The sequence below is a fragment of the Ranitomeya imitator genome, chromosome 1 (assembly GCF_032444005.1).
Source record: "Ranitomeya imitator isolate aRanImi1 chromosome 1, aRanImi1.pri, whole genome shotgun sequence".
Lineage (NCBI taxonomy): Eukaryota > Metazoa > Chordata > Amphibia > Anura > Dendrobatidae > Ranitomeya > Ranitomeya imitator.
Window position 1 is genome coordinate 750812377 of NC_091282.1, and position 25032 is coordinate 750837408.

The following is a 25032-nucleotide window of genomic DNA, read 5'->3' on the forward strand; positions in this document are numbered from 1 at the left end:
GCAGGTCTCAGAAAGCAATCGGCGGCGCAGGGAGACTTGCAGATGTGAGGGAATCCATGTTTACCTCTTCCATTGTCTTTTTCCGGTCGTCTCGGGTTTTGCTTTTTTTTTTCTTTTCCTGTTGTCTTTTGTACCTAAACTATGTTAAATTATCTTCATCGGCAGGAACAACGTTTGCGTTATCTGAAGCAACAGGAGCGTCGTCAGCTGCAGGCCGTCTCCGAAACCGAAAAACTTCAGAAGCTCAAAGAACGAGTGGAGACGCAGGAGAACAAACTCAAGAAGATCCGGGCCATGAGAGGACAAGTGGACTACAGCAAAGTCATGAACGGGAACCTGTGTAGGTGTTACTGTGTTAACCCTTTCACACCGCAGCCCATTTCCGTTTTTTTTTTTTTCTTATCATTTTTTGGAGTTATCGCCATTTTCCAAGACCCGTAGCATTTTTGTTTTTCAGCCGATGGAGCTGTTTTTTGCAGGGCAAGACAATGTTTTTATTTGTACTATTTTGAGATAGATGTGACTTTTTGATCATTTGTTAAAGCATTTTTTGGAGAACGTAATTTTAGTGTTCTTGAATTTTTTTCCGTTTAGTGTTTACTGATCGGGTTAATTGTTTTTAGATTTTGATAGATCAGACTTTTCTGAACTCGGCGATAACCTGAAATGTGTATTGTTAATTTTTAATATCTTTATTTTCAATGGGGCCAGAAGGGAGTGATTGATTTATTTATTTTTTCCATATTTTTTTTTTTTTTACTTTGTTTTTACTTTTCCCTGTTCTTGTTAGCCTCCTTAGAGGACTTGAAGATGCGATCGTCCAATCACTTGTGCTAAATACAGCGATACCACAACATCGCTGCATATAGAAGCAATCACCGTCTCCTCTGAAGCCCGGTCACAGTCTCTTGTTCAAAGGAGCTCTGTAATGACATGCACTGGGGTCATCAGCAGACTCCCGGCTGTCATGTCAGCCCATCAGCTACCCGCAATCACGTCACGAGCGTGCCGATTAACAGACTTAATGACGCATGGGCAAGTTGATGTGTGTTAAATGCCGCTGTCGGAGACTGACAGCGGCATTTAAAAGGTTAACAATCACGGGCAGAGCACCTCTCTACCCGCAATTGTTAGCCTCAGGTCCTGACTAATGCACAGCCGTCACCTGGCGGGTAATTCACAGCCCTCACCTGCCGATATGGGGCAGGCTCGCTGCGTGAGCCCGCTCCATACACCCGTTCCATACACCCGTTCCTGACATGCGCTGTTTATATATGTCTTGAAGGGGTTTAAAGGGATTGTCTTGGCAGCAACTTTGGATGCAAATATATCTTGAAGGGGTTATAAAGGATGTGAAAGTTAAAGGCTTATCCTTAGGATAGGTCATCAATATTTTGTGGGTTTTGCTCTCCAATCCCCCTCCAATCAGCCGTTTGAAGGGGTCACAGTGCTCCACAACTGACCCCTCCATTGATCCGTCAGGGTCAGTGGGACCCTTCATCCATGGGCAGTAGTGCAAGTGTCACGTGTGCTCACGTCCTTCGTGGAAGCCATTTCTAGATTCATCAGGTCCCTCCATTAGTAATATGGTGGTGAAATAATACATACGAGTTGGCCACATTAGGGAAGTGCCCAGAAGTCCGCCTTGTATATGTCCCAGCCCCTTGTCTTTGTCGGTTGCAGTTGATCCCCACTGACGCTTTTCCCATTACGTTACAGCTACAGAGATTGAGCACATCAGCGACATGTTTCAGGAGAAGCAGCAGGAGCTCCAGGCGGCTGTGCTGAAGGTGGAGCAGCTGTCTCAGCAGCTGGAGGACCTCCGGAAAGGAAAGTTAAATGGTTTCCAGGCTTACGGACAAATGACTGGTCCTGCCGCACTGGAGCTGAAGAAGCTTTATCAAGAGCTGCAGGTGAGTGGCGTCACACGTGCCAACCTCTGCAAGTGTCACCGTACACAGGTGGAGAAAACTTATTCTGCTATGGCTCATCACAATATGGTTCCCTTGTAACCAGTCATCTCGTGTCCTCCAGATCAGAAATCGTCTCAACCAGGAGCAGAACACGAAGCTCCAGCAGCAGAAGGAGCTGCTAAACAAGCGCAACATGGAGGTGGCCATTATGGACAAGCGGATCAACGAGCTGCGCGAGCGTCTGTACAAGAAGAAGGTTGAGGCACGTCAAAAAGAAAACATTCCCGTAAGATTTCCTTTTAACAATGGTCTTGGTGGAGTTGTTAACATTTTCATGCTGTATCGCTTCCTTCCAGTCCGTCACTGACGCGTTTCAATCTTTAAATCATAGCTGAATCGCATCAATGGAACGCCGTCGCCTCAGTCCACGTTATCGGCATCGGGGCGAGTAGCGGCCGTGGGTCCTTACATCCAAATTCCAAGCACAGTCAACTACCCGCTGCCTCCTGACCCGGTCAAACCTCAATCTCTGTCACTTGCTGCTACTGGAACACAGCAGCGCTCCAAATCTGGTAAGTCATTGTTTGCAAAGTATGTTTAGAAATGTAATGGGCTGTCCATTAGAGACGGCATCGGGAATTACAGGGGTTGTTCTGTGCTCACTTCTGTATCCAGAGGAGCATAGTGCAGATGACTTTCTCTCTACAAATATCAGCTGGAACTCACGCACAATCTGCAGTTATGTGTAGTTGGAACGTCATTGGCACATCTCGACTCCCATTGAGGAAATGAGTGGCACCGGACTACCCCTTTAAAGTCAAGCTGAAATATATTTGCCTGATTTTTATTTGCCCAAGTGCACACATTGCCTCTAAGATTTCTGTCCTGTTTATTACCAATCATCTTCATGTGAACCATCATCTTATGTGTATTGTACTGTGTACAGCTTTATTTAAAGGGGAAGTACTGATCCTTGACCTGCATTGTTCTGTTCTTACAGAATATTAGTATACTATTACGTACAATTTTATAAGACGCCATATCTGTATAAATAACGGTTGCAATTTATTTTATGCTAATTGAGCACAGACTGCTTCTACATAATATATCCTTAACCACTTAAATATATCCTTAACCACTTATATTATAGTTCTCAGCTGCATTCATGATTCTGCAGACTTCAGAGCTGAAATCTGGGTTTTATTTCACACCAGGCACGCACAGACTGCTTCTACATAATATATCCTTAACCACTTAAATATATCCTTAACCACTTATATTATAGTTCTCAGCTGCATTCATGATTCTGCAGACTTCAGAGCTGAAATCTGGGTTTTATTTCACACCAGGCACGGTCTAGTTAATCGATACTGGGGAAAATTAACAGTCCCGATGGAGTTCGGCTGAGCTTTTTTAGGGGTGCGTTTTGAAACAAGCTCTTTTACAATTTCCAGTTGAGGTGAGCAGAATTGTGAATGCAGCTCTGGGATTGGATCTTAAGAGATTTGCATTTCCACTAAGCGCCATACTACCCAGAATCCCTGCCTCATGGTGCCAGCAGTTGGCTTCCATTGCTGGTGGTTTACACCTAACCACATGGAACAAGTAAATAATACAGACATCCATGATGGCTGTGTCATAATTATGTATCTCTAGATCACACCCCCTACTAGTCAGCGATTAATTTAATTTTGTAATAATAGATTCAGGTCCGATACTTCCACTTTAAAGTTTCTTTCCAGATCTCACACCATATTATGATGCTGATATTAATTTCTTGTACTATTACACTGGTTTCTGTGTATTTGTTTCTCACTTCACTATTCTTTTTACATCCTAATGTCTTGTCCTGTGTCTTGTGTCTTCTCTTGGTCTTCGTCCTTTTTTTTTTTTTTCCTCTTTCCGTGATGTTTTTTTTTTCCTTCTGACATCTGGGTGGCCTCCTGTCCTCCAATAGAGGGAGACAGTGACTTTGTGAAAAAATCTCCAGGTCCCTGGAAGGTTTCAGATTTAGACATTCTAGCGGATCCTGTGCGCTCGTCTTCCACCTCCTGTCTTCAGTCTCCTGACCACAGTGTCTTCCATCAGGCACCTGGCCTCTTTGACACCCTGCACAGTGAGTCTGCTCCGCAGGAATTCTTACCCTTTGCTTTCTGAATCGCACCAGATCACTCTAATCAGTCTATGTGCTGTATTATCAAATGCATCCTGTTCTGGAGAGAGCTGTAGTGGGGTCTTCTCCCAGCCCATGAATATTAATTATCAGTTTACTGGCATATAGGCTTGACTAAGGAACACAGACCTGGATTAGAAAGATAACCCAAGCATGATCTTTCCTTTTTAGGCCTTAGTGAATGTAAATCCTTGGTTATATATTAGGCTGTGCACTTGTGCCCATAGCTGTCCCATCAAGACTGACTTCACTTGCAGATCTTGTTGACATAGTGTCTTGATCAGTAATTTGCATATCGTATGATCACTATGAGATGTTGTACTACCCCATTTATGAGAATAAGTTGTGGAGAAGGGGGTAACACCATGTCAAAGGTCATGTACCTAAGAGACTGACAAATATTTAATATACGTTAGAGACATTAGTTTTTACATGCGGAAAGTTTGCATTTTTTCCAATGTGATTTTCTTCAGGTGTGCGCACCAAAATACACAATAGCAGTCAGTTCTGATTATTGTGCTTTTTGATACCCTTTTTATGCATTTTCCCTTTTTTTCTTTTTGCTCTTTTGTGCAGATTTGACACAGCGTTTCTTTATACATTTTTTTTTAATGCAGAAATGTGATTCCGCACAAAAAAAGGTTGTAAAAACACATGCTTTTTCAAGGCTCCCCAAAGGAGCCTATAGAAATTAACACACCAATGAATGCAGTTCCTCAGTGGCTTTTAACACGCACAGTGGGTGGCAATTTTCATGAAATCACATCCATTTTACTTGAATAGAATCAGCCGAAAAAAACACATTTACACATGATGGTCTTAAAGTGACTCAATATTGTCAGATCCAGGAAAAAAGAAAAAAAATGGACACCATGGGGAAAGTGTGATCAGAGCCACTGAAATTTTGGCTCGGATGTCAGGAGTCCACTGGTCGTTAGTCATTGTCAATGCCATGACGTTCCTACTTCTATATTAGAGAATACATTCTTAATTGTAATGAGACGCAGGTTAATTGACTTTTTTAATAGGCCTCTTGACCTTCTTTCTTTCTGCTCCCTGGTTTTGCTGTTAATTGATGTGAAAAACTGGGGCAGAGAGAAGTCACCGGGGACACAGATGAGCATCATGGAAACTTTTTCTATGATGGAACTGATATTGTCAATTTAAGGACTGCGAGCAGCCCCCTATCAGCGCAATGCACAACTAGGATCGAAAAGGCAGTCGGGATATACATGTTTTACACCTCGGCATTTCTATAGTGGAATTATCACTGAGGGTTTAGTGACCTGAACTGACAGAATCCCAAAATAAAGTCTACGATGCTGCCACTTTCGCCTTTAGCCCCTTGTGAGAATAGCCAGAAGGTTTGGGGTGCCGCTGCTATATCGCAGTGCCATACAAATGAATGGGCTCTCGTTGCAAGACCTCAAACCATGTCAGATTTTTGGCTGTCCCGCGGTCTGATAATGGCTGTCTCTCTGACTACACCTATTCATATTCCAACCATGACAGATAGATGGGTCCATTGACATGAGAGAGCGGGGCTTGTGTGTGATAAATCCGTAGTACCTCTCCAATGTCAACTGTAGATATAGAAAAGTCACTAATGCTTCACATTGGCTTTTTTTAATCCTATTGTCACAATAATTCATTTACTTTAATTTTTTTTTAATCCTTTCTTAGTTTTGATAATTCTGAGATAATTTTATATTATTTTTGGCCTGGGGTATAAGTATTGTGTTTGGAAAGTGTTGCCTTTATGCCCTATGGTCACACAATCCTGACTTTCCAGGTAATGACACGAGTTGGCCGACGCTGAAACAAAGCACAATGTCAGTGGTGAAGGCTCCTCCACTCAACACCTCGGACTGGAACGAATCAAGTATGGAGCCCGGCTTCAAGAACGCACCTATATCCACCCAGCCCTTACCTTCTTCTGCTGTAGGACCCACTGAGAAGTTGGTGAGTATCCCACCCGCCATCGCTACTCATTAAAGGGTTGTTGTCAAGATAATACGTTAGCCATAGGGTAGGGGATCACTTACTGATCACTGGGAATCTGAACATTTGAACCCCCAGTGATCACGAAACTGGGGTCCTGGATTTGGGAAGTGGGCTCTGCAGAGACTTTTTTTTTTTTTTTTTTTTAATTAAGTGGACATGTGCATGCTTGACCTCCTCTTCATTAATTGTATAGGGGACTGCAGGAAATAACTGGGCTCCTACAAGTAGTGCCATAGACAATGGAGGGGAGCGGAGGTCGAGCACACAGCTCCGCTATATGAAAAAAGGTGTTGTGAAAAGTCGGGTTGTCAGCTTCTAGGGCCAATCTCCGGATCACTGGGGTTCCTAGTGGACAAGGGTGAGGCTGGAATACCCCTTTAATATATCACGAGCCTATGTAATTAGATCAGCATGTTGTACTTCTCTCAGATGGAGCGCTCTAACTCACATACCACCATTACCCTGTCAGCAGGATTGTGTATAGTAACCTACACACACTGTCAGGTCGGCGCCATTATTCTGAGTAAAATGATACCTGGGTTGATGAAATCCGTCTCGTGGTTGTTTCTTAATCTTTATTTTCAGTTTTCTGTTAATGAGATTCTCGTGCCCTAAGGCGGGGCTGGGGTATGTGCTGCTCTGATTATATATTCATAATGTAGACTGCTGACAGGTCACTGATCCCTTACTGACCTGCCCCCTAGTTTACATAATGAATACCTAAGATATTGAAGAAGAAAAAACGCGTCTGCAGGCAGGTACCGGCTGTGGCATCTGTTCTGCAGCATAATCGAATGGTCAGTGTGGCAATAATACATTTTTTTGATGTTATCAAGGTAGGGGAAAAAAAAATTGAAAATGGCGACCACCGCGCCTGCACAGTAGCAGCTATCAGTGTCTTCTTCTGTAATCCCAGAGCTACTACTGTGCATGCGCTGGCGGCGCCATCTTACAGGAGAAGGAAAAAATAAATTCCTCCAAGATGGCGCTGCATGTGCAGCTTTTCGATCACAGAAGCAGACAGCTGGATAACATCTGGAAAATGTATTATTGCCACACTAGCCATGCGATTATGCTGCAGAGCAGATGCCACGGCTGGCACCTGCCTGCAGAAGCGTTTTTTGTTTCTTTCTTCAGTATGTGATGGTATTCATTATGCAAACTAGGGGGCGGGTCGGTGAGGGATCGGTGACCTGTCAGCAGTCTGCATTATGAATACCTAATCAGAGCCCCACATACACCAGCCCCACCTTAGGACACGAGAATCTCATTAACTACAAACTGAAAATAAAGATTAACGAACAACTATACGACGGATTTCATCAACCAAGGTATCATTGTAATCAGTATAATGGTGCCAACCTGACACTGTCTGTATGTTACTGTGGACAATCCTGCTGACAGGTTCCCTTTAAAGTGTACAAAGAAGTGTCAAAGATTATGCCTAGTTTTTTTTATTATGGTATAGCCTCATTAAAGGAGTATTCCCATCTCCCTGATTCTATCCCAATATGTAGTAGGTGTAATAATAAGAATATTAGCTAATACCTCCAATTAGAAATGTAGTATAGTTTTTCTGATTCATTATGTCTCTTTCCTCATGTTCAGACATTGCAGGACCTTGGGTATCCATGGTTATGCCCACTAGCAACTAGCCAACTGTCACTTTATCTGTGGTCGTAACCATGGATACCTAAGATCCTGCACTTCCTGAACATGAGGAAAGAGACACAGTGAATCAGAAAAACTATACATACATTTCTAATTGGAGGTATTTGCTAATATTACTTTTATTACAGCTACTACTTAATGGGATACGATCTTAGAGATGGGACTACCCCTTAAATTTCTAAATTTTCTCCCTATTTTTCCCTAGTCTGGTGATGCTGGAAAGCTACCATCTCCAATGCCCGGGTTGAGCAAGTCTCTGCCACATAATTATGGCATGTACCAGGGACCTCTTCCATTGAGCGCTACAAATTCTTTGGAAAGGAGAAAAGATGGAAGTCTGCCAAGACCTGGATCTGGATCCAACACCCGCACCCGGCCTCTACCGCTCCCCACAACCAGCAACATCCATCCTCCGGGCTCCTCGCAGCAAATTCAACAAAGAATCTCTGTGCCCCCGAGCCCTACCTACCCGCCTTCCTCTTCCCCCATGTTCCCTGGGATAGACACTAGACCTGACCCTCCTCTAACCGTGGCCATAAGACCTTTCCTGGCTGAGAAAGGATCGAGGCCTCAGTCCCCAAGAAAAGGGCCACAGACGGTGAACTCAAGCTCTATTTATTCTATGTATCTTCAGCAATCAGCCCCACCAAAGAACTATCAGCAAGCCGTGTATAACACCCTGAACAAGTCTGTCAAAGCAGGTACCAAAGACGACTACAATAGCTTCTCTGTAATGTCTGTATCTAATGTGTATGGGTCATGGGTCCTATCTGCACCTGCAGGCACAGTGCCACATTATAGAGCAAAATATGACTGTCATACCTCCACCAAACACCAGTCAGGTTATACGTCATAGTCTCATTAGAATTGGCCAGCAAAAAAAGAACACTGGGGGTCCGGCCCCTATCAGAACCGAGAAGGGGTAGGGGCACTTGCTAGAGCGCGACCTTCCTAAGAGTGTGGATGTGCCTGGTATTACCGCTCCAAATAATGCATAGCAGACAATTCTTCCAATAGGTGGCAGTAGAATTCCTCTCTAAAGAGGCTATTTGCATATTGCATTGCATGGCCTATAAGTCTCTCGACATCAACTTGGCCCCTTAGACCTCCTGTCAGAGGCCTCTCACCCAGCCAAATCAGTTCTGCTTTGCACTGATGATGGGCAGACACCCCAAAACAGATGTCTGAATATGGAGTTTCTGGTTTGCCTCCTTATACTCTTTAAAGGGTCGATGTTGACGTTTAAGGTATGTGCACACGTCAGGATTTCTTGCAGAAATTTTCCTGACAAAAACCGGACATTTCTGCCAGAAATCCGCATGCGTTTTTGGTGCGTTTTTTTTATGCGTTTTTCCCAAATGAATAGAATAGCGGGAAAAACGCAGAAAATCCGCAAAATTAATGAACATGCTGCTTTTTTTTTTACAGCGATGGATTTTTTTTTTTGCGGAAAAAAATGCATCATGTGCACAAAACATGCAGAATGTATTCGAAATGATAGGATGCATAATGTATGCGTTTTTAATGAGTTTTTATAGCGTTTTTACCGCAAAAAAATTGCGAAAAAACCTGAACATGTGCACATAGCCTTGGGATTTCTACAGCCAAACGATAGCGCTATAGTTCTTGACCTCTTCCTCTCTAAAGAGGCTACCGGCATAATGACTAATAGAAATTGGCAGAACCTTTGAAGTTAAACTGAGAATACTGTGTAACGAGGTTTGAAAGGGACTATATTATCTGCTGCCAGGTGGGGGAGGAGACCGCCGTACCAAAGGAGCTATGGGAAAATGTTTTGAAAAGGTAACTTTTTATACTGGAAACACTGCAAAGTCTTTAATTACTGCTATTAAGTCTTTCAGGATCTCTGATGTGAAAATTATTCAAGGGGTAACCAGATTTACATGGAACCTATACAGGGCGTGATAATGAAAAGCCGCCGTGGTGACGTGCGATGCCTAACAGAGGGTTAGTCTTCCATATTAATATGTTGTATCCATCTGTTTCAGTATATGGAAAACCAGTTGTCCTGCCCAGCTCCTCCAACTCTTCACCCCTTCCTTTCCTACATTCTGGACCACCGCCCAATGCTGATAAGGATGGAGAGGCCGCTCCTCCTGCGGGTGACAATAATGGTGTAGAGAACATACCCCGTCCTCTGAGCCCCACCAAACTGACCCCAATCGTGCATTCGCCTCTGCGATATCAAAGTGATGCTGACCTGGAAGCTTTGAGGAGAAAACTGGCCAATGCTCCAAGACCTCTGAAGAAGAGGAGTTCTATAACTGAGCCGGAAGGTCCCAGCGGACCCAACATTCAGAAACTGCTGTATCAGCGCTTCAATACTTTGGCTGGAGGAATGGAGGCCCCACCTTTCTACCAACAGTGCAACTCGCAGGACTTTGGCATGTTGGCCGACGTGGACAATGGCAATGCTGGCACGAACGGTAACTTAGAAGAGGCTGGTTCCTTGCAATCAGCCGCTGTCCCCTCCATTCCTCCTCTTCCCCAACCTCCTTCACCCCCACAAGTACCAGAACCACAGGTCTCCGCAGACGATAATGACAATAAGATGTGTTCACCCATCACAGAGGAACTGATCAGCAGTGAGATCATAAACCAGATCTCCGAAACCGAAGACAACAATAATAATAATCCGGCCATTGTACCCTCTGCGGAGAAGACGCCCAGCCCTGTACTCGAAGCAGCATCTCCGGTGAAAGAAGAAGTCCCTTCACCCGCCGGCGCCCCAGCACTGACTCCTACTGTGAGTACCATGGATCATGGAGGTTATTGCTTTAGTTTTATGATTTTGTGTGTTAGATTTTTTTCCAGTTCTCCTTTCTTGGTCTTGATCAGCATTACATATAACTCCGAGATGAAAGGAACGCAGAAGCGTAAAGACTAGTTTAGTCATTACGGTGAAATGTGGCTGTTTTAGGATTTTAAGAAGATAGTATTAAAAACATCACTCTCCTATCTTACAGTGAGGCAGAGTAGGCGGTCATGTAAATTACTGCAGTCCTTTACTTTCTCCCTGCTGTTAACTGCAAGTAGAGATAGGCAAAGGGATTCCTTGTTCCTGTTCTTTATAGCAGGCAGATGGGCATCAGCAGTAATAGACTGGCTTTATATACTGTCTCATTGGCTTATACAGAAGTATTTTCTGGACATGCTATGATCTGTGCAGGTAGAGGGAGGTGAGCTGTGACATCTATTGTGAATGGTAATTACTGTGTTATCTATTGTGTATAGAGGTGTTATCAGTCATTATACAGGAGGGGGAGGTGGTGAGCTGTGACCTCATCTATCGAGAATGGTGGATCCTGTGTTACCCACTGTATATAGAGGTGTTATCAGTCATTATATAGGAGGAGGAGGTGAGCTGTGATATCACCTATTGTAATTGGCGGATCCTTTGTTATATATTGTATATAGATGTATTATCGGTTATTGTACATGAGGAGGAGGTGATCTGTGACATCACCTATTTTGAATGGTGAATGCTGTGTTATCCACTGTATATTGAGGTGTTATCAGTCATTGTACACGAGGAGGAGGTGAGCTGTGACCTCACCTATTGTGAATGGTGGATCCTGTTATTTACTATATATAGAGGTGCTATCAGTCATTGTACAGGAGGAGGAGGAAGTGAGCTGTGACATCACCTAGTGTGTATGGTGGATCCTGTGTTACCTACTGTGTATAGAGGTGTTATCAGCCATTGTACAGGAGGAGGAGGTGAGCTGTTACAGCTATTATGAATGGTAGATTCTGTATTCTTTATTGTGCATAGAAGTGTTATCTGTAATTTTCATAATTTCTGTGATAAGGAGACTGCTGAAAAGTTTTCTATTCATATCCGGAAGTATCAATGTATTGGGCCCAGTGGCTAAAATGAAAGTTGCATGAGTTTAAAAAAAAAAAAAAAAAAAAGGAACAAAAAATACAATTGACTTAAAAATATGATTTAAACAATAGGCCATTACCTAATGACGTGTGCAGGAGTGTATTACCAGGCTGGGGATTGGTGGCGTGTAATTTGAGTTCCCAGGCTAGTAGACAGTGAGCGCTGTACCTGTAACGTAGCAGACAACGATAACGAGCTCCAGGTAATTAAGTATTAGGGTATGTACCCATGATCCGGAATAGCAGCGTTATGGACTCTGCTCACCTGCACTGCGTCCAAAACGTTGTGTTCTACATTACAAGCACAGTGGATGGGATTTCTATAAATTCCATGCCCACTGTGCTTCTGTTTAATGCTGAGTAAACTCACCCGCGGTGCGGGTTTACGAGCTGCAGCATGTCAGTTATACAGTGCAGTTATGCAGGGTACATATACAGCCGCAGTTATGCAGGGTACATATACAGCCGCAGTTATGCAGGGTACACATACAGCCGCAGTTATGCAGGGTACATATACAGCTGCAGTTATGCAGGGTACATATACAGCCGCAGTTATGAGGGTACATATACAGCCGCAGTTATGCAGGGTACATATACAGCTGCAGTTATGCAGGGTACATATACAGCCGCAGTTATGAGGGTACATATACAGCTGCAGTTACGCAGGGTACATATACAGCTGCAGTTATGCAGGGTACATATACAGCCGCAGTTATGAGGATACATATACAGCTGCAGTTATGCAGGGTACATATACAGCCGCAGTTATGCAGGGTACATATACAGCTGCAGTTATGCAGGGTACATATAGAGCCGCAGTTATGAGGGTACATATACAGCCGCAGTTATGCAGGGTACATATACAGCCGCAGTTATGAGGGTACATATACAGCTGCAGTTACGCAGGGTACATATACAGCCGCAGTTATGCAGGGTACATATACAGCTGCAGTTATGCAGGGTACATATACAGCTGCAGTTATGCAGGGTACATATACAGCCGCAGTTATGAGGATACATATACAGCTGCAGTTATGCAGGGTACATATACAGCCGCAGTTATGCAGGGTACATATACAGCTGCAGTTATGCAGGGTACATATAGAGCCGCAGTTATGAGGGTACATATACAGCCGCAGTTATGCAGGGTACATATACAGCCGCAGTTATGAGGGTACATATACAGCTGCAGTTACGCAGGGTACATATACAGCCGCAGTTATGCAGGGTACATATACAGCCGCAGTTATGCAGGGTACATATACAGCCGCAGTTATGCAGGGTACACATACAGCCGCAGTTATGCAGGGTACATATACAGCTGCAGTTATGCAGGGTACATATACAGCCGCAGTTATGAGGGTACATATACAGCCGCAGTTATGCAGGGTACATATACAGCTGCAGTTATGCAGGGTACATATACAGCCGCAGTTATGAGGGTACATATACAGCTGCAGTTACGCAGGGTACATATACAGCTGCAGTTATGCAGGGTACATATACAGCCGCAGTTATGAGGATACATATACAGCTGCAGTTATGCAGGGTACATATACAGCCGCAGTTATGCAGGGTACATATACAGCTGCAGTTATGCAGGGTACATATAGAGCCGCAGTTATGAGGGTACATATACAGCCGCAGTTATGCAGGGTACATATACAGCCGCAGTTATGAGGGTACATATACAGCTGCAGTTATGCAGGGTACATATACAGCCGCAGTTATGCAGGGTACATATACAGCTGCAGTTACGCAGGGTACATATACAGCTGCAGTTACGCAGGGTACATATACAGCCGCAGTTATGAGGGTACATATACAGCTGCAGTTACGCAGGGTACATGTACAGCCGCAGTTACGCAGGGTACATGTACAGCCGCAGTTACGCAGGGTACATGTACAGCCGCAGTTACGCAGGGTACATGTACAGCCGCAGTTACGCAGGGTACATGTACAGCCGCAGTTACGCAGGGTACATGTACAGCTGCACTTTTACAGGGTACACAGAGGCATAGCTAGGGTTTTGGCTCGGGGGGGCGAAACTTCTGAGTAGGCCCCTAACCAGGTAACCTTGACTATAACTCAGTGACGCCCCCTAATAGTGGATGTAGGAGAACCTCAGCAGATGACCGCGCTGTTGCTGAAAATAATCTCTATATAAAGACCAACATGGATGTTACCGCCATATGGTCAGCAGTAGATACCAGTCCTACAGAACATGTAAGAGATTATTGCACAGTTACAGATAATGACTTGCTGCTGACGTCCTTTCTGATGGAATCGTTCACTTTTCCGGTCTTTTCCATCTGGCCCAGACCGACATGACAACTTCTCCAGCCAGGACTCTGCTGCAGACAATACAACAAAGACACATTTCACTTCTCATATTTTCAGCACCTTCCCCATCTATCCCCCTCCTGCACAACTTCCTCATCCTGTTGGTACCCCAGTGCTGCTGCTGTATGTGTCCTTATTACTGCACCTTCTGTGTGGTTCTCTGTGCCCTCTAAATTCTAAAACAACTCTCTATAATATAGTGATGCCAGGTGCAAGTACCCTAGAAACAGTAACCACGTTTTGTCCCCTAGAAAGCAATATTGTCCTGTGTGCCCCTTTGACAGTCACAGTAACCCGAGTTCCCCTATAACATTAAGTGCCCACTTTGCATTTAATAATGTCCCGAGTCTCCCTCCATTCAGCTCCCCTATACATATACATTGTATAATGCCCCCTCACTGTATGTATACTGACCCTTAGTATCCCCCAAACTGTTTGATGGCTACAAAACTGCATGATGGCCCCATCACTGTAATCTCCACACTGTATGATGTCCCTCTAGATAGCCTCCATATAGTATAATGCACCAGATAGTCCTCAATATAGTATAATGCACTCAAGGGTTTTGCCACCAGTATTAAGTCTTGTTTGCCAGAGGGATCAAATACTTATTTCTAACTGCAAAATGCAAATACATTTATACAATGTGATTTTCTGTATTTTATTTTTGATATTCTATCTCTCAATGTTAAAATTAACCTACCTTTAAAATTATAGACTGTTCATGTGTTTGTCAGTGGGCAAACTTACAAAATCAGCAAGGGATCTAATACTTACTTGGGGTACGTGTACAGCTGCAGGTTTACAGGGCACACGCGCAGCTGCAGCATGTCAATTATACAGACCCACTGCATAGTCTCACCCATAGCCATTACATGCGGTATATCTGCATGGTTCAATGAACACCTGCGGATTTATCTGCACGATTAGAATGCAGTATTTTGGATGTCAAAACACTGCTATATCCTGGTCGTGGGCACATAGCTTAGGCATGGGAGGTTCACAGCTGAAGAGTCCGGGGTCTGAAAGTGAAGGCTACAGACATGTCCTTGACATTTTCCCAATTCTCTTGTCTTTGATATACAGAAATGTTTGTGATTACTTGGCTGCTTCATGCCACACACGTGAACTCCACCACACCATTCATGTTCATTTTTTAAAGTAACTGACAAAGTTTTTTCTTCTTCTTATTTTTACATCTGATGATCCAGCATACTTGCTAATCCAGAATCTGTGGAAAAACCGCTTATGTTAATGCACTTCTCTTATTACTATGTTGTTATAAGAACCCAATACTCTACAGTTAGAGCAGTGGGGGTGTGACAGAGACTGCACTGTAAGGTCTGTATTAATATCAGAAGCTGGAGGACAAGATGATGGGACATGTCTGTGTCCCGGTACATCTTTCAGACCTTATCTGTCAGATCTCTAGTAATTTCAGTGTGGAAAAACAGATGCTCCCTGCTTGTCTGAAACCTCGCGTCTTACAAGGAGGGATGGCTGCTCCGACAAGAATTTCCAGAGGCAAGAACACGGCCAGTGGAAATACTTGGAGACCGTCGACTAATATGATAGTGAAGGCTCTGGTAGCATTGGAGGTGGTGGCCGGAGTCGATAGTTCAGATTCTGTCACCCATCAATATTTTTTTATAAGTGGTTGTTACAGCCGACCCTTTAGCATCAGTTTGGCAACGTATTAGTCCACACTGCTTTCCTGTGTAAACTAGGACAGAGTCAACCGGGTCCTCTCATCATTAGATGAGGGATTTAAGGACAGACTATAGGGCCATTTTTACGTGGAGACCATATTAGCCGATGACCATGTTCCATGTACACATAATGTAACTTGAGTATTCTGATTGCATTAATGTATCTTCAGTTTAACCCTTTGTCTATTTCCTCTAGGTGAAACGCACAAATCTGAAGAAACCAAACTCGGAGCGGACAGGACATGGACTGAGAGTGAAGTTTAACCCTCTGGCTCTGCTGCTCGACGCGTCTCTAGAAGGAGAGTTTGATCTAGTCCAGAGAATTATATATGAGGTAGGAGGCACTTCTACCATACAGTGGTCATCATCTGACCATAGTCATGTCCGTGAATACCATCTCTGCCCTTTATGCAGGTGGAGGATCCCAGCAAACCCAATGATGAAGGCATCACCCCTCTGCATAATGCTGTGTGCGCTGGGCACCACCACATCGTCAAGTTCTTATTGGACTTTGGTGTGAATGTGAATGCGGCGGACAGTGACGGCTGGTGAGTGCGATGGACATGAAGAAGCCTTCATTTATGCTTTGTTTTTTTCTGATGGTGTCACACAGTGATCATTGATGGGATGGTCCACACCTTCTAGTGGCACAGTGTCTACTGTAAGGAAGCTTACAGATCTACCTCTCTGGCCCAGATGTCACCTCTCTGCTCTCCAGAATCCCAGAGTGTCTATCAGCCATATCCTCCTTCTTCTCCTCTCGCTTCCTCAAGCTCAATGTGGACAAATCTGAACTCATTATCTTTCCTCCATCATGCTTATCTTCCCTACCTGATCTATCTATCAAAATAAATGAAATCACACTTTCCCTTGTCCCCAAAATCCGCTGCCTCGGAGTAACCCTTGACTCTGCCCTGTCCTTCAAACCGCACATCCAAGCTCTCGCCACCTCCTGTCGCCTCCAGCTCAAAAATATTTCCAGAATCCGTCCTTTCCTCAACCCACACTCTACCAAAATGCTCGTGCATGCCCTAATCATCTCCCGCCTGGACTACTGCAACATACTCCTCTGTGGCCTACCTTCTAACACTCTCGCACCCCTCCAGTCCATCCTTAACTCTGCTGCCTGACTAATTAATCTCTCTCCTCGCTACACTCCTGCTTCCCCTCTTTGCAAATCCCTTCACTGGCTCCCAATTTCCCAGCGTATCCAGTTTAAATTACTAACACTGACCTACAAAGCCATCCATAATCTTTCTCCTCAGTATATTTCCACACTAATCTCTCAATATCTTCCCTCACGTAATCTCCGGTCCTCCCAAGACCTCCTTCTCTCCTCCACACTTATTCGCTCCTCAATCGCCTCCAAGACTTCTCCCGACTATCCCCCATCCTCTGGAATTCAGTGCCCCAACACATCCGGTTATCCACTACTTGTGGATCCTTCAAAAGGAACCTGAAAACCCACCTCTTCAAGGAAGCTTACAGCCTGTAAAGACCACACGGCCACCTCAACACCATTGGAGCTACTGTAACCCTCGACCTACTGTCTCCTTCCCCATAATCCTGTAGAATGTAAGCCTGCAAGGGTCCTCTTCCCTCTGTACCAGTCTGTCATTGTTAGTTTTGTTTACTGGAAGTGATGTACAGCACCATGGAATTAATGGTGCTATATAAATAAAAATAATACTTATCGCCTTCATACACCTGCATTCTACATCATGTCCACTAGAGGGACTTGTCAGTCATGCTATAATGAATGCCCTTCATATGACCTTGTGGTCTTACAAGTGCAGAAGGCGACCTCTGACCCTGTCAGTGCCTAAAATTGTCTCATCTGTCCTGTGTAAGGAAAATGGGAGCCACTGTGCAAAGCAATACATTGTCTTCTTTTCAGCCACCTGCACACAGATTCTGCCAGAAGTAGAAGGCAGCTTCCTATATCATTTGTCACTCAGGGCTGTCTCTTCCTCTTCTTTTCAGGACTCCTCTGCACTGCGCAGCGTCCTGTAACAGTGTCCACCTCTGCAAGATGCTGGTAGAGTGCGGGGCCGCCATCTTCGCGACCACGATTAGTGATATTGAGACCGCTGCAGACAAATGTGAAGAGATGGAAGAAGGATATATTCAGTGCTCTCAGTTCCTTTATGGTAAACTGAACTGTTCTTTTATGTATATATGTGTTAATTTCTGAAAGGAAACATTTCACTGCGAGAAATGCATAAAGGAAAGTTAAAACATAGCTAAAGATGAGTGGTTGAGCTCTGCAGCCATCTTTTTCATGCTGAAAACCTGTCACACCTCCAACAGCAGCGCTGGGAATTGCCGGCCAGGCTCTATTCTTGTGTCCGACTATGGCCCCGAGCAAGGTCTATCTATATTTTCAGATAAAAATATAAATTTGGCTGCGATTCATGGCAGCCCATGGTTAGGACAGCACCAATCGGGTGACTGGTTCCCTTTAAGTTAGGGCTGTTGTTTCAGGCGATTGATTAGAATAAGCTGTGCTGTGTGTACATGAGGAATAATACTATTTCTGGCCATTATGAACTGAACCCTGTATTTTTTTTTCCCTGCTCTTCGCGTCTCTGCTCTTCTCCCCATGGCAAAGCCTCAGAATTTCATAAAAATGAAATTACTTAAAAATAAGTTTTTAGAAACTAAACGTCTTTTATAAAGTCTCTTACATGTGACATAACAGGATAAATAACATTTTGCATCAGATGTTTCCCATTAAAAGTGCTGCATGATTAACCGCAGTCCTCCTTCCTGCACCCAGGTGTCCAGGAGAAGCTGGGCGTCATGAATAAAGGTCTGGTGTACTGCCTGTGGGATTACGAAGCACAGAACCCTGATGAACTTTCATTCCGAGAAGGTGACGCCATCACGATCCTAAGGCGCAAAGATGAGGTGGAGACAGACTGGTGGTGGGCACGTCTGAATGACAAGGAAGGATATGTGCCTAAGAACCTGTTGGGGGTATGAATCAAATTTTTAGAAGTTTAGTTCAATATTTCTTTTTGCGATTTATCAAAGATGTGTAGATAAAACATGTATAATCTGCCCACTCTGACATCCGAGCCCTCCATTTTAAGGCTGAGGGACACAATATCAGTGTGGTGCACTCTGATGTCAGAGCAAGGCGATTATACAGAACTGCAGCCGTGTGATTGTTATTGCGGGGACCCCCTTTCTCTTTCCTCTTGAGAGTTTTTGCAATGCTAGCCTCGTGAAAATCAATGGTGATGGATATAAAGCTTCTTTAGTCTTTTACAAAGAGGTTCTGCAGTAGCTTGAGTAGAAAACATTCGGCAAAGGCTCAACCCCCTTCATGATCTCCCATTGACTTTAAAGTTTGATTGATGTTGGTCCTGATCTGTTCTCCCCATTCTTGTGTATTTTGCAGCTGTACCCCCGTATAAAGCCCAGGCAGAGGACTCTGGCTTGAGTTGTATAGACCCCATCCTATGTTCACACTGGAAACCGCAGATCACGTGCTGGAAACATTTCATCAGGACGTGTTCGGAGGACGACATTTCACATTCAGTGGCTTTTAATAATGGAGATGTTACGATAACTTGTCCCGAGTTGTATTATAAACTTCCTTCGCCGGTGGTTGAAGCCAAACATTTGCAAACTGTACGAAGCAATGCCATAGGCCGTCTGCAGGAACTGGGTCCACATCACCACTGCAGATTTACTGACCTCCGGTACCGCCGAGACGTTTCGGTGTAAATAAGTTTAATTTCACGTGTTTTGCTCCTTCGGCCTGCTTTTCGCCAATGTTTTAGTGCCTGTGTATACAGTACCAGGTGGGACCCCTTGTAACACGTGATGGGCACTGCACCTTGGGCGGTTCACCATATTCGCTCGCCTTTTAAATCTTCATTTCCAGTTGGTGTCCTTTTTATTTGCCAATCAAGAGTGCCCGAAAAACTACAGAAGAGGATGTGGACAAGGATGGAACTGTATGTAGATGATGGACGGCAGCAACAGCAGCGTGGATAGTGGGAAACAAAAAGCGTGAAGTGCAGGTTATATGTTACAGAAGACGTAAGGGAAGTGTATGGTGAGGAGGGGCTCGGACTACCATGTTTTCTATGTAAGAGGGGGAATGAAACACTATTTGCACTTTGATCCATTTATGCATCAACGGATTCACCACTAGTCAGAACTTAGTACGTCTGTATACACATTTGGCAAGTGCCACCATTAACCTCCATTGGATTTAGTGGCTTGTACTGGGGCGGACGCCTTGTTTTTAGACGCAGGGTGTTATATTGTAGTATTAAGATCACCAGATCATCTCATTTCTCTACGTAATTCAAGTGGGGGTGACTTTAGACGTGACTGCATTTGGGAGAGCACTGTATTATTTTTTTTTCACAAGTTTGATGCAGGATTTGGTCACTGAAGGTGAATTTATGACGTCTAAGAAAAGTTATTGAGTTGGTTTAAGATCAGAAAAACATGGCTGCTTTCTATTACCAGCAGCGACGCAATGGGTTCAGTATTGTTGGAAATCCAGGCAGTGGCCAGGAGTGGAGCAGCCATGCTCTGCTAATCTCGTAACAATCCCTTAAAGGGTGGGGGTGCTATACTGCAGCGTAGCCCAAGTGAATGGGGTCACATTGCATTCACCTGCATTATGCTGCCATGTGTGGCTGCACAACCTGGCGCCAGCCAAATACTGGAGGTTGTGAATGGAGCTGCTATAGTGACAAGTCCCAGCAACGTTGAGCTATTCAGGGTAGCAGCTGGAGAGCCAAAGAATAGACACAAGGGCCAGTGTCCCCCTGATTTATAAATATTGGCCAGTCCAAAGCTAGAAATATCCATCGTGGCATCTTCTGCTGCCTATCGGTAAAGCTTTAATGGATACTCAGGTCAGGACGTGGCCCGTAAATAAAGGCTCTAGCTAATGCAACACTACAACTCGCAGCATGCTTGGACTTGTAGTCCTGCATTAGCCAGAGCCATGCACATTGGAGAGCACCGTCTTAAACTGTGCCAGGCAGTGGATCAGGAGAGATTGTTCTGGAAGGGATGCAATAAGCTATACACTGTATTGTGAAGTAGGTAGAAGTGACTTTCACTGGAACTCACTGTACTTTATTACCAGAAGTATTTCCTTCAGTTCTGGGCTGTGTTCAGCCGGAGTGCAGATACGTGTCATTTCTCTCACGTCCTCACATCACGCCGTGCTGAATATGCTCTTACAGATGTTTGCGTTCAGTGTATATATCGTGGTGATGGTGGAAAGATTGTTAAGTTTATTTGCTACTACTGAAGTTTATTTCTGCCAAGTTCTAGATGATAATAAGAGATCAGAAAGAAAACCTGTTGTAAATTATCAATAAAATGCTACAGCATGTTCAATGATCCCATGTCTGCTTATTCTGGAGGGGCCGGGGAGGGCTCCTCTCCTGCAGAAAACCACATATAGAGAGGACAGGGCTGGAATACTCTAGAACAGGGGTCCCCAACTCCAGTCCTCAAGGCCCACCAACATGTCATGTTTTCAGGATTTCCTTAGTCTTGCCCAGGTAATAATTGCATCACCTGTGCAATGCAAAGGAAATCCTGAAAACATGACCTGTTGGTGGGCCTTGAGGACTGGAGTTGGGGACCCCTGCTCTAGATAATGGGCCTGTAAGGGGAAGCTTGGCTCCATCAAATTGGAGTTACTCTTTGTATGGTGAACAGTGATGAGCGAGGTGGTATCCGAGAGTGCTCGACCCCCAGGGATTGCCTAGCCCACCAGGAATCCCTGCATGTGTTGTGCCTGTCTAACAGCCGAGACACGCAGCCGCAGGGACTTCAATATAGTATTCGAGCACACAGAAGATACTTTGTTGGTGTCCGAACATGTTTGGATAACACCTTATCTGACCACGCTCATCAATAATTGGTGAACAGTTAAATAATTTCACTTTCTGAATCAATTCCTACCCATTTTCTAGATCTTTGCTTGTTTTCATTGAATAAAAAGCCTTTTCTGTGGCTAAAAATGTACCCTGGGCAAAGGGGCCTGGCTTGGTCCACTAAGGCTATGTGCACACGTAGGAAAAGAGGTGCAGAATTTTCTGCACAAAATCCACATCTCCTGGCAGAATCCGCAGCTGCAGATTTTTTGCGTTTTTTATGCAGAATTGATGCAGATTTTTATCATGGAGGGGTGCAAAAAAAGCTGCAGATCCGCACAAAAGAATTGACATGCACTTCTTTGACATCTGCAGCAATTCCGCACTGATTTTTCCACACAGATTCTTTTTTTGCCCATTGATTTACATTGTACATCACAGTGCGGATCTGCAGTGTTTCTGCGTGGAAAAACCCGCTGCGGATCCACATCGTGTGCACATAGCCTATGAGAGCATTCATCATCTAGTGTATGCTGGAAACAGAAAGCCATCAACCTATATGTTAAAAGTATCCCTACTCCTCACTTATGCTTTTACCTGTCTGTAGAACAGCACCCCACATGAAAACCAATCCCTTTGATTAAAGGGTTATTCCCTACCTCTTCCTCCCTCCCCACCCACGGAATAGGGGTTAATTTGCTGATCGTTGGGATCCAGAGAACACAACTTGTCCTGAATGGAGCAGTGATGCACATGCTCCTCAATAGGAATTCGCAGGTGTAAAGCCGCAGATGGAATCCGCATAAAATCCACAGGTAAAACGCAGTGCCTTTTACCTGCGGATTTCTCAAATCTGCTGCAGAAAAATCCGCAGAGCTCAAAACTACATGTGCACATACCCTTACAAGTCGTGCACCCAACATGTTCCCACTGCAGATTTTATCCCCAGTCAGTAGAAGCTGAAGTTTCAGAGGGGAAGCTCTTAATATCAAGATAAGTAATTGATAAAGAGTAAAAAAAAAAAAAAAAAACTACAAATAAAGGATCTTTCAGAAATCACACTCCAATATTAAATGCAGTTAAAGGGAACCTGTCAGCAGGATTATGCACAGTAACCTACAGACAGTGTCAGCTCGGCGCTGTTATTCTGATTACAATGGTATCTGGTGATGAAATCCGTCCTGTAGTTGTTTTTTAATCTTTATTTGAAGTTTTATGTTAGAGATTCTCGTAACCTAAGGTGGGGCTGGTGTAGGTGGTGCTCTGATTAGGTATTCATCTGTATGGCGTCTGACAGGTCACTGATCCCTCACTGACCTGCCCCCTAGTTTACATAATGAATATATGTACATACTGAATAAAAAAAACACTGCTGCTGGCAGGTACCAGCTGTGGCGCTGCAGCATAATCACATGGTTACTGTGCACTTAATCCCTTTTGCTTATTTAATGGATCGAGGGGAAAAAGTCGATTTGAAAATGGCACCCGCCACACCTGTGTAGTAGCAGCTATCGGTGTGTATGGAGATCCGATAGCTGCTACTGCGCAGGGGCTAGCTTGTGGGGGGGAATCCTCCAAGATGGCAGCAGTTATCGGATCTCCATGCACACAGATAGCTGCTACTGCACAGGTGCGTCAGGTGTCTGCAGAAGGATTTATTTTCAGTATGTACATATATTTATGTAAATTAAGGGGCAGGCCAGCAAGGGATCAGTGACCCATCAGCAGTCTATATGTTCATAATGCAATAAGAGCAGCACATGCACCAGCCCCGCCTTAGGGCACGGGAATATCATTAACACAAAACTGAAAATAAAGATTAAACATTCACAAGACGGATTTCATCAACCCAGGTATCATTTTATTCAGTATCACAGCGCCGATCTCACACTGTGTGTAGGTTACTATGCACAATCCTGCCGACAGGTTCCCTTTAAATAAATATCCCCTATATAAAGTGATTCTGAAAATAAGAGGGGTCCCCCCACCCACTTTCACTGCAGCCCCTCAAAACGTACAGGGGAACTCTGTTGCCCCTTCTTTCTCAGATCAGTACTTAAAAAGTGTGGCTACCTTAGTGCTTGCAGGAACTGCCCTCCTGCATTACCTGGGGACAGAAAAGTGACCATACACTTGTTATGCAATATCACTCTATCCACTGCCAGTAATGGTGCATTCATGATTCACTCATGTAAAAAGGAGTAGATAAATTTGCAGGAGATCCATGATCCACTTCCCACCTGCTGCCATTTCCAGCTTCGATTAGCTGGCATGGTATGATGCCCACACAAGATTGTGGCAAACTGGATAATCAAAAGCTATGCTAGAGATGGCAGCAGGTAGGAAATTGTTTGCAGCAGAGTCGTGGCCAGAGCCCTGTGGATTCATTTTAGGTGTCAGCGCATATCTCAGTCCACTCCTCCATTCAAACCGGAACCACAGGACCCCCATACAGCACGCTTAGTGCATAAAAAGCAGAATAGCTCAGTAGTGTCATAGCTGAAAACCAATTCACCTGCTCGGATCGGCCCACTCTGACAGATCAATAAAGAAAACTCCACGATGACCCAAGTAATGTCTGTTGTGCTTTTTATTAGGTAAACACAGACTCTACAAAAGCCGGTGACCGTCCCCGTCAGGTTTTACAATGGTGGCAATTCACCGTCCCTACAGAACCACAAGCAGTGTTACTTTACTATACAGCGATCACTCGGGGCGTTCTGTAGTAGCCGAATACATGGAGACAGTGAATCCATCATTACAGACTAATCACCATTCTGGAGAGATGGGGCCATCGCCGAGTATTAGTGTAAAACAAGGTCTTATAATAATACAGAAGTACAAATCATCATCGTATAAAGTGAATATTACAAGGAGCAGAACGACACTGAACAGCCTGGAAACCCAGGAGCAGTAGAAAAGGATTCAGCCTTCATCCTAATGGTAAGAAGACGTCCCCGACCTCCAATAATGTTCTATCCCTCCATGTGCTCAATCTCTGCATATTATATCATGTGCCTACCCCCTGCCGTACAGGAACGCGTGACATAGCAAGCTATATAATCCTACACTAATGGGGACAGCCGTGATGTACACAAAGGATCCTGGAGAAATTGGCAAAGTTTAAAGATGACTGGCCGGTAAAGAAAAAAAAAAAAATATGTATGTTACAAGATCTAAATAATCAGCTGCAGTGTAAAGCGGCAGCCTAAGCCTCTCCAAGACAAGGAGGTGAATTTGCATCTGCCTCATATGTAGCGTATCATTCTAAAAATGACCTACTGGTTTTTTAAATTGAATGTGTGGTATTAAATATTTGTATATATATAAAAAAAAAAAACATACCAAAGTTTGTGAAAATAACTAATAACTTTCACACTGGCCCCCAGGCCTAGTATTGCTTTCCTACTGGACACAGACATGTCAGACAAGGTTTGTACACATGC

General features: G+C 44.2%; 1 protein-coding gene across 4 annotated transcripts in view; it reads left to right on the forward strand.

Annotated features, from left to right (window-relative positions):
* The window catches only part of PPP1R13B (protein phosphatase 1 regulatory subunit 13B), a 97902-nt gene extending 76801 nt beyond the window's left edge, over positions 1-21101 (forward strand). For all 4 annotated transcript variants that reach the window (XM_069734464.1, XM_069734455.1, XM_069734446.1 and 1 more), the window contains 12 exons: positions 166-340; positions 1720-1913; positions 2035-2199; positions 2305-2485; positions 5879-6048; positions 7967-8462; positions 9771-10528; positions 15919-16056; positions 16137-16270; positions 17706-17872; positions 18502-18701; positions 19129-21101. In XM_069734464.1, coding sequence (XP_069590565.1) covers positions 166-340; positions 1720-1913; positions 2035-2199; positions 2305-2485; positions 5879-6048; positions 7967-8462; positions 9771-10528; positions 15919-16056; positions 16137-16270; positions 17706-17872; positions 18502-18701; positions 19129-19170 — 2820 coding nt within the window. In that variant the 3' untranslated portion in view covers positions 19171-21101. The remainder of the gene's footprint in view (positions 1-165; positions 341-1719; positions 1914-2034; positions 2200-2304; positions 2486-5878; positions 6049-7966; positions 8463-9770; positions 10529-15918; positions 16057-16136; positions 16271-17705; positions 17873-18501; positions 18702-19128) is intronic.
* The last annotated feature ends 3931 nt before the right edge of the window (positions 21102-25032 follow it).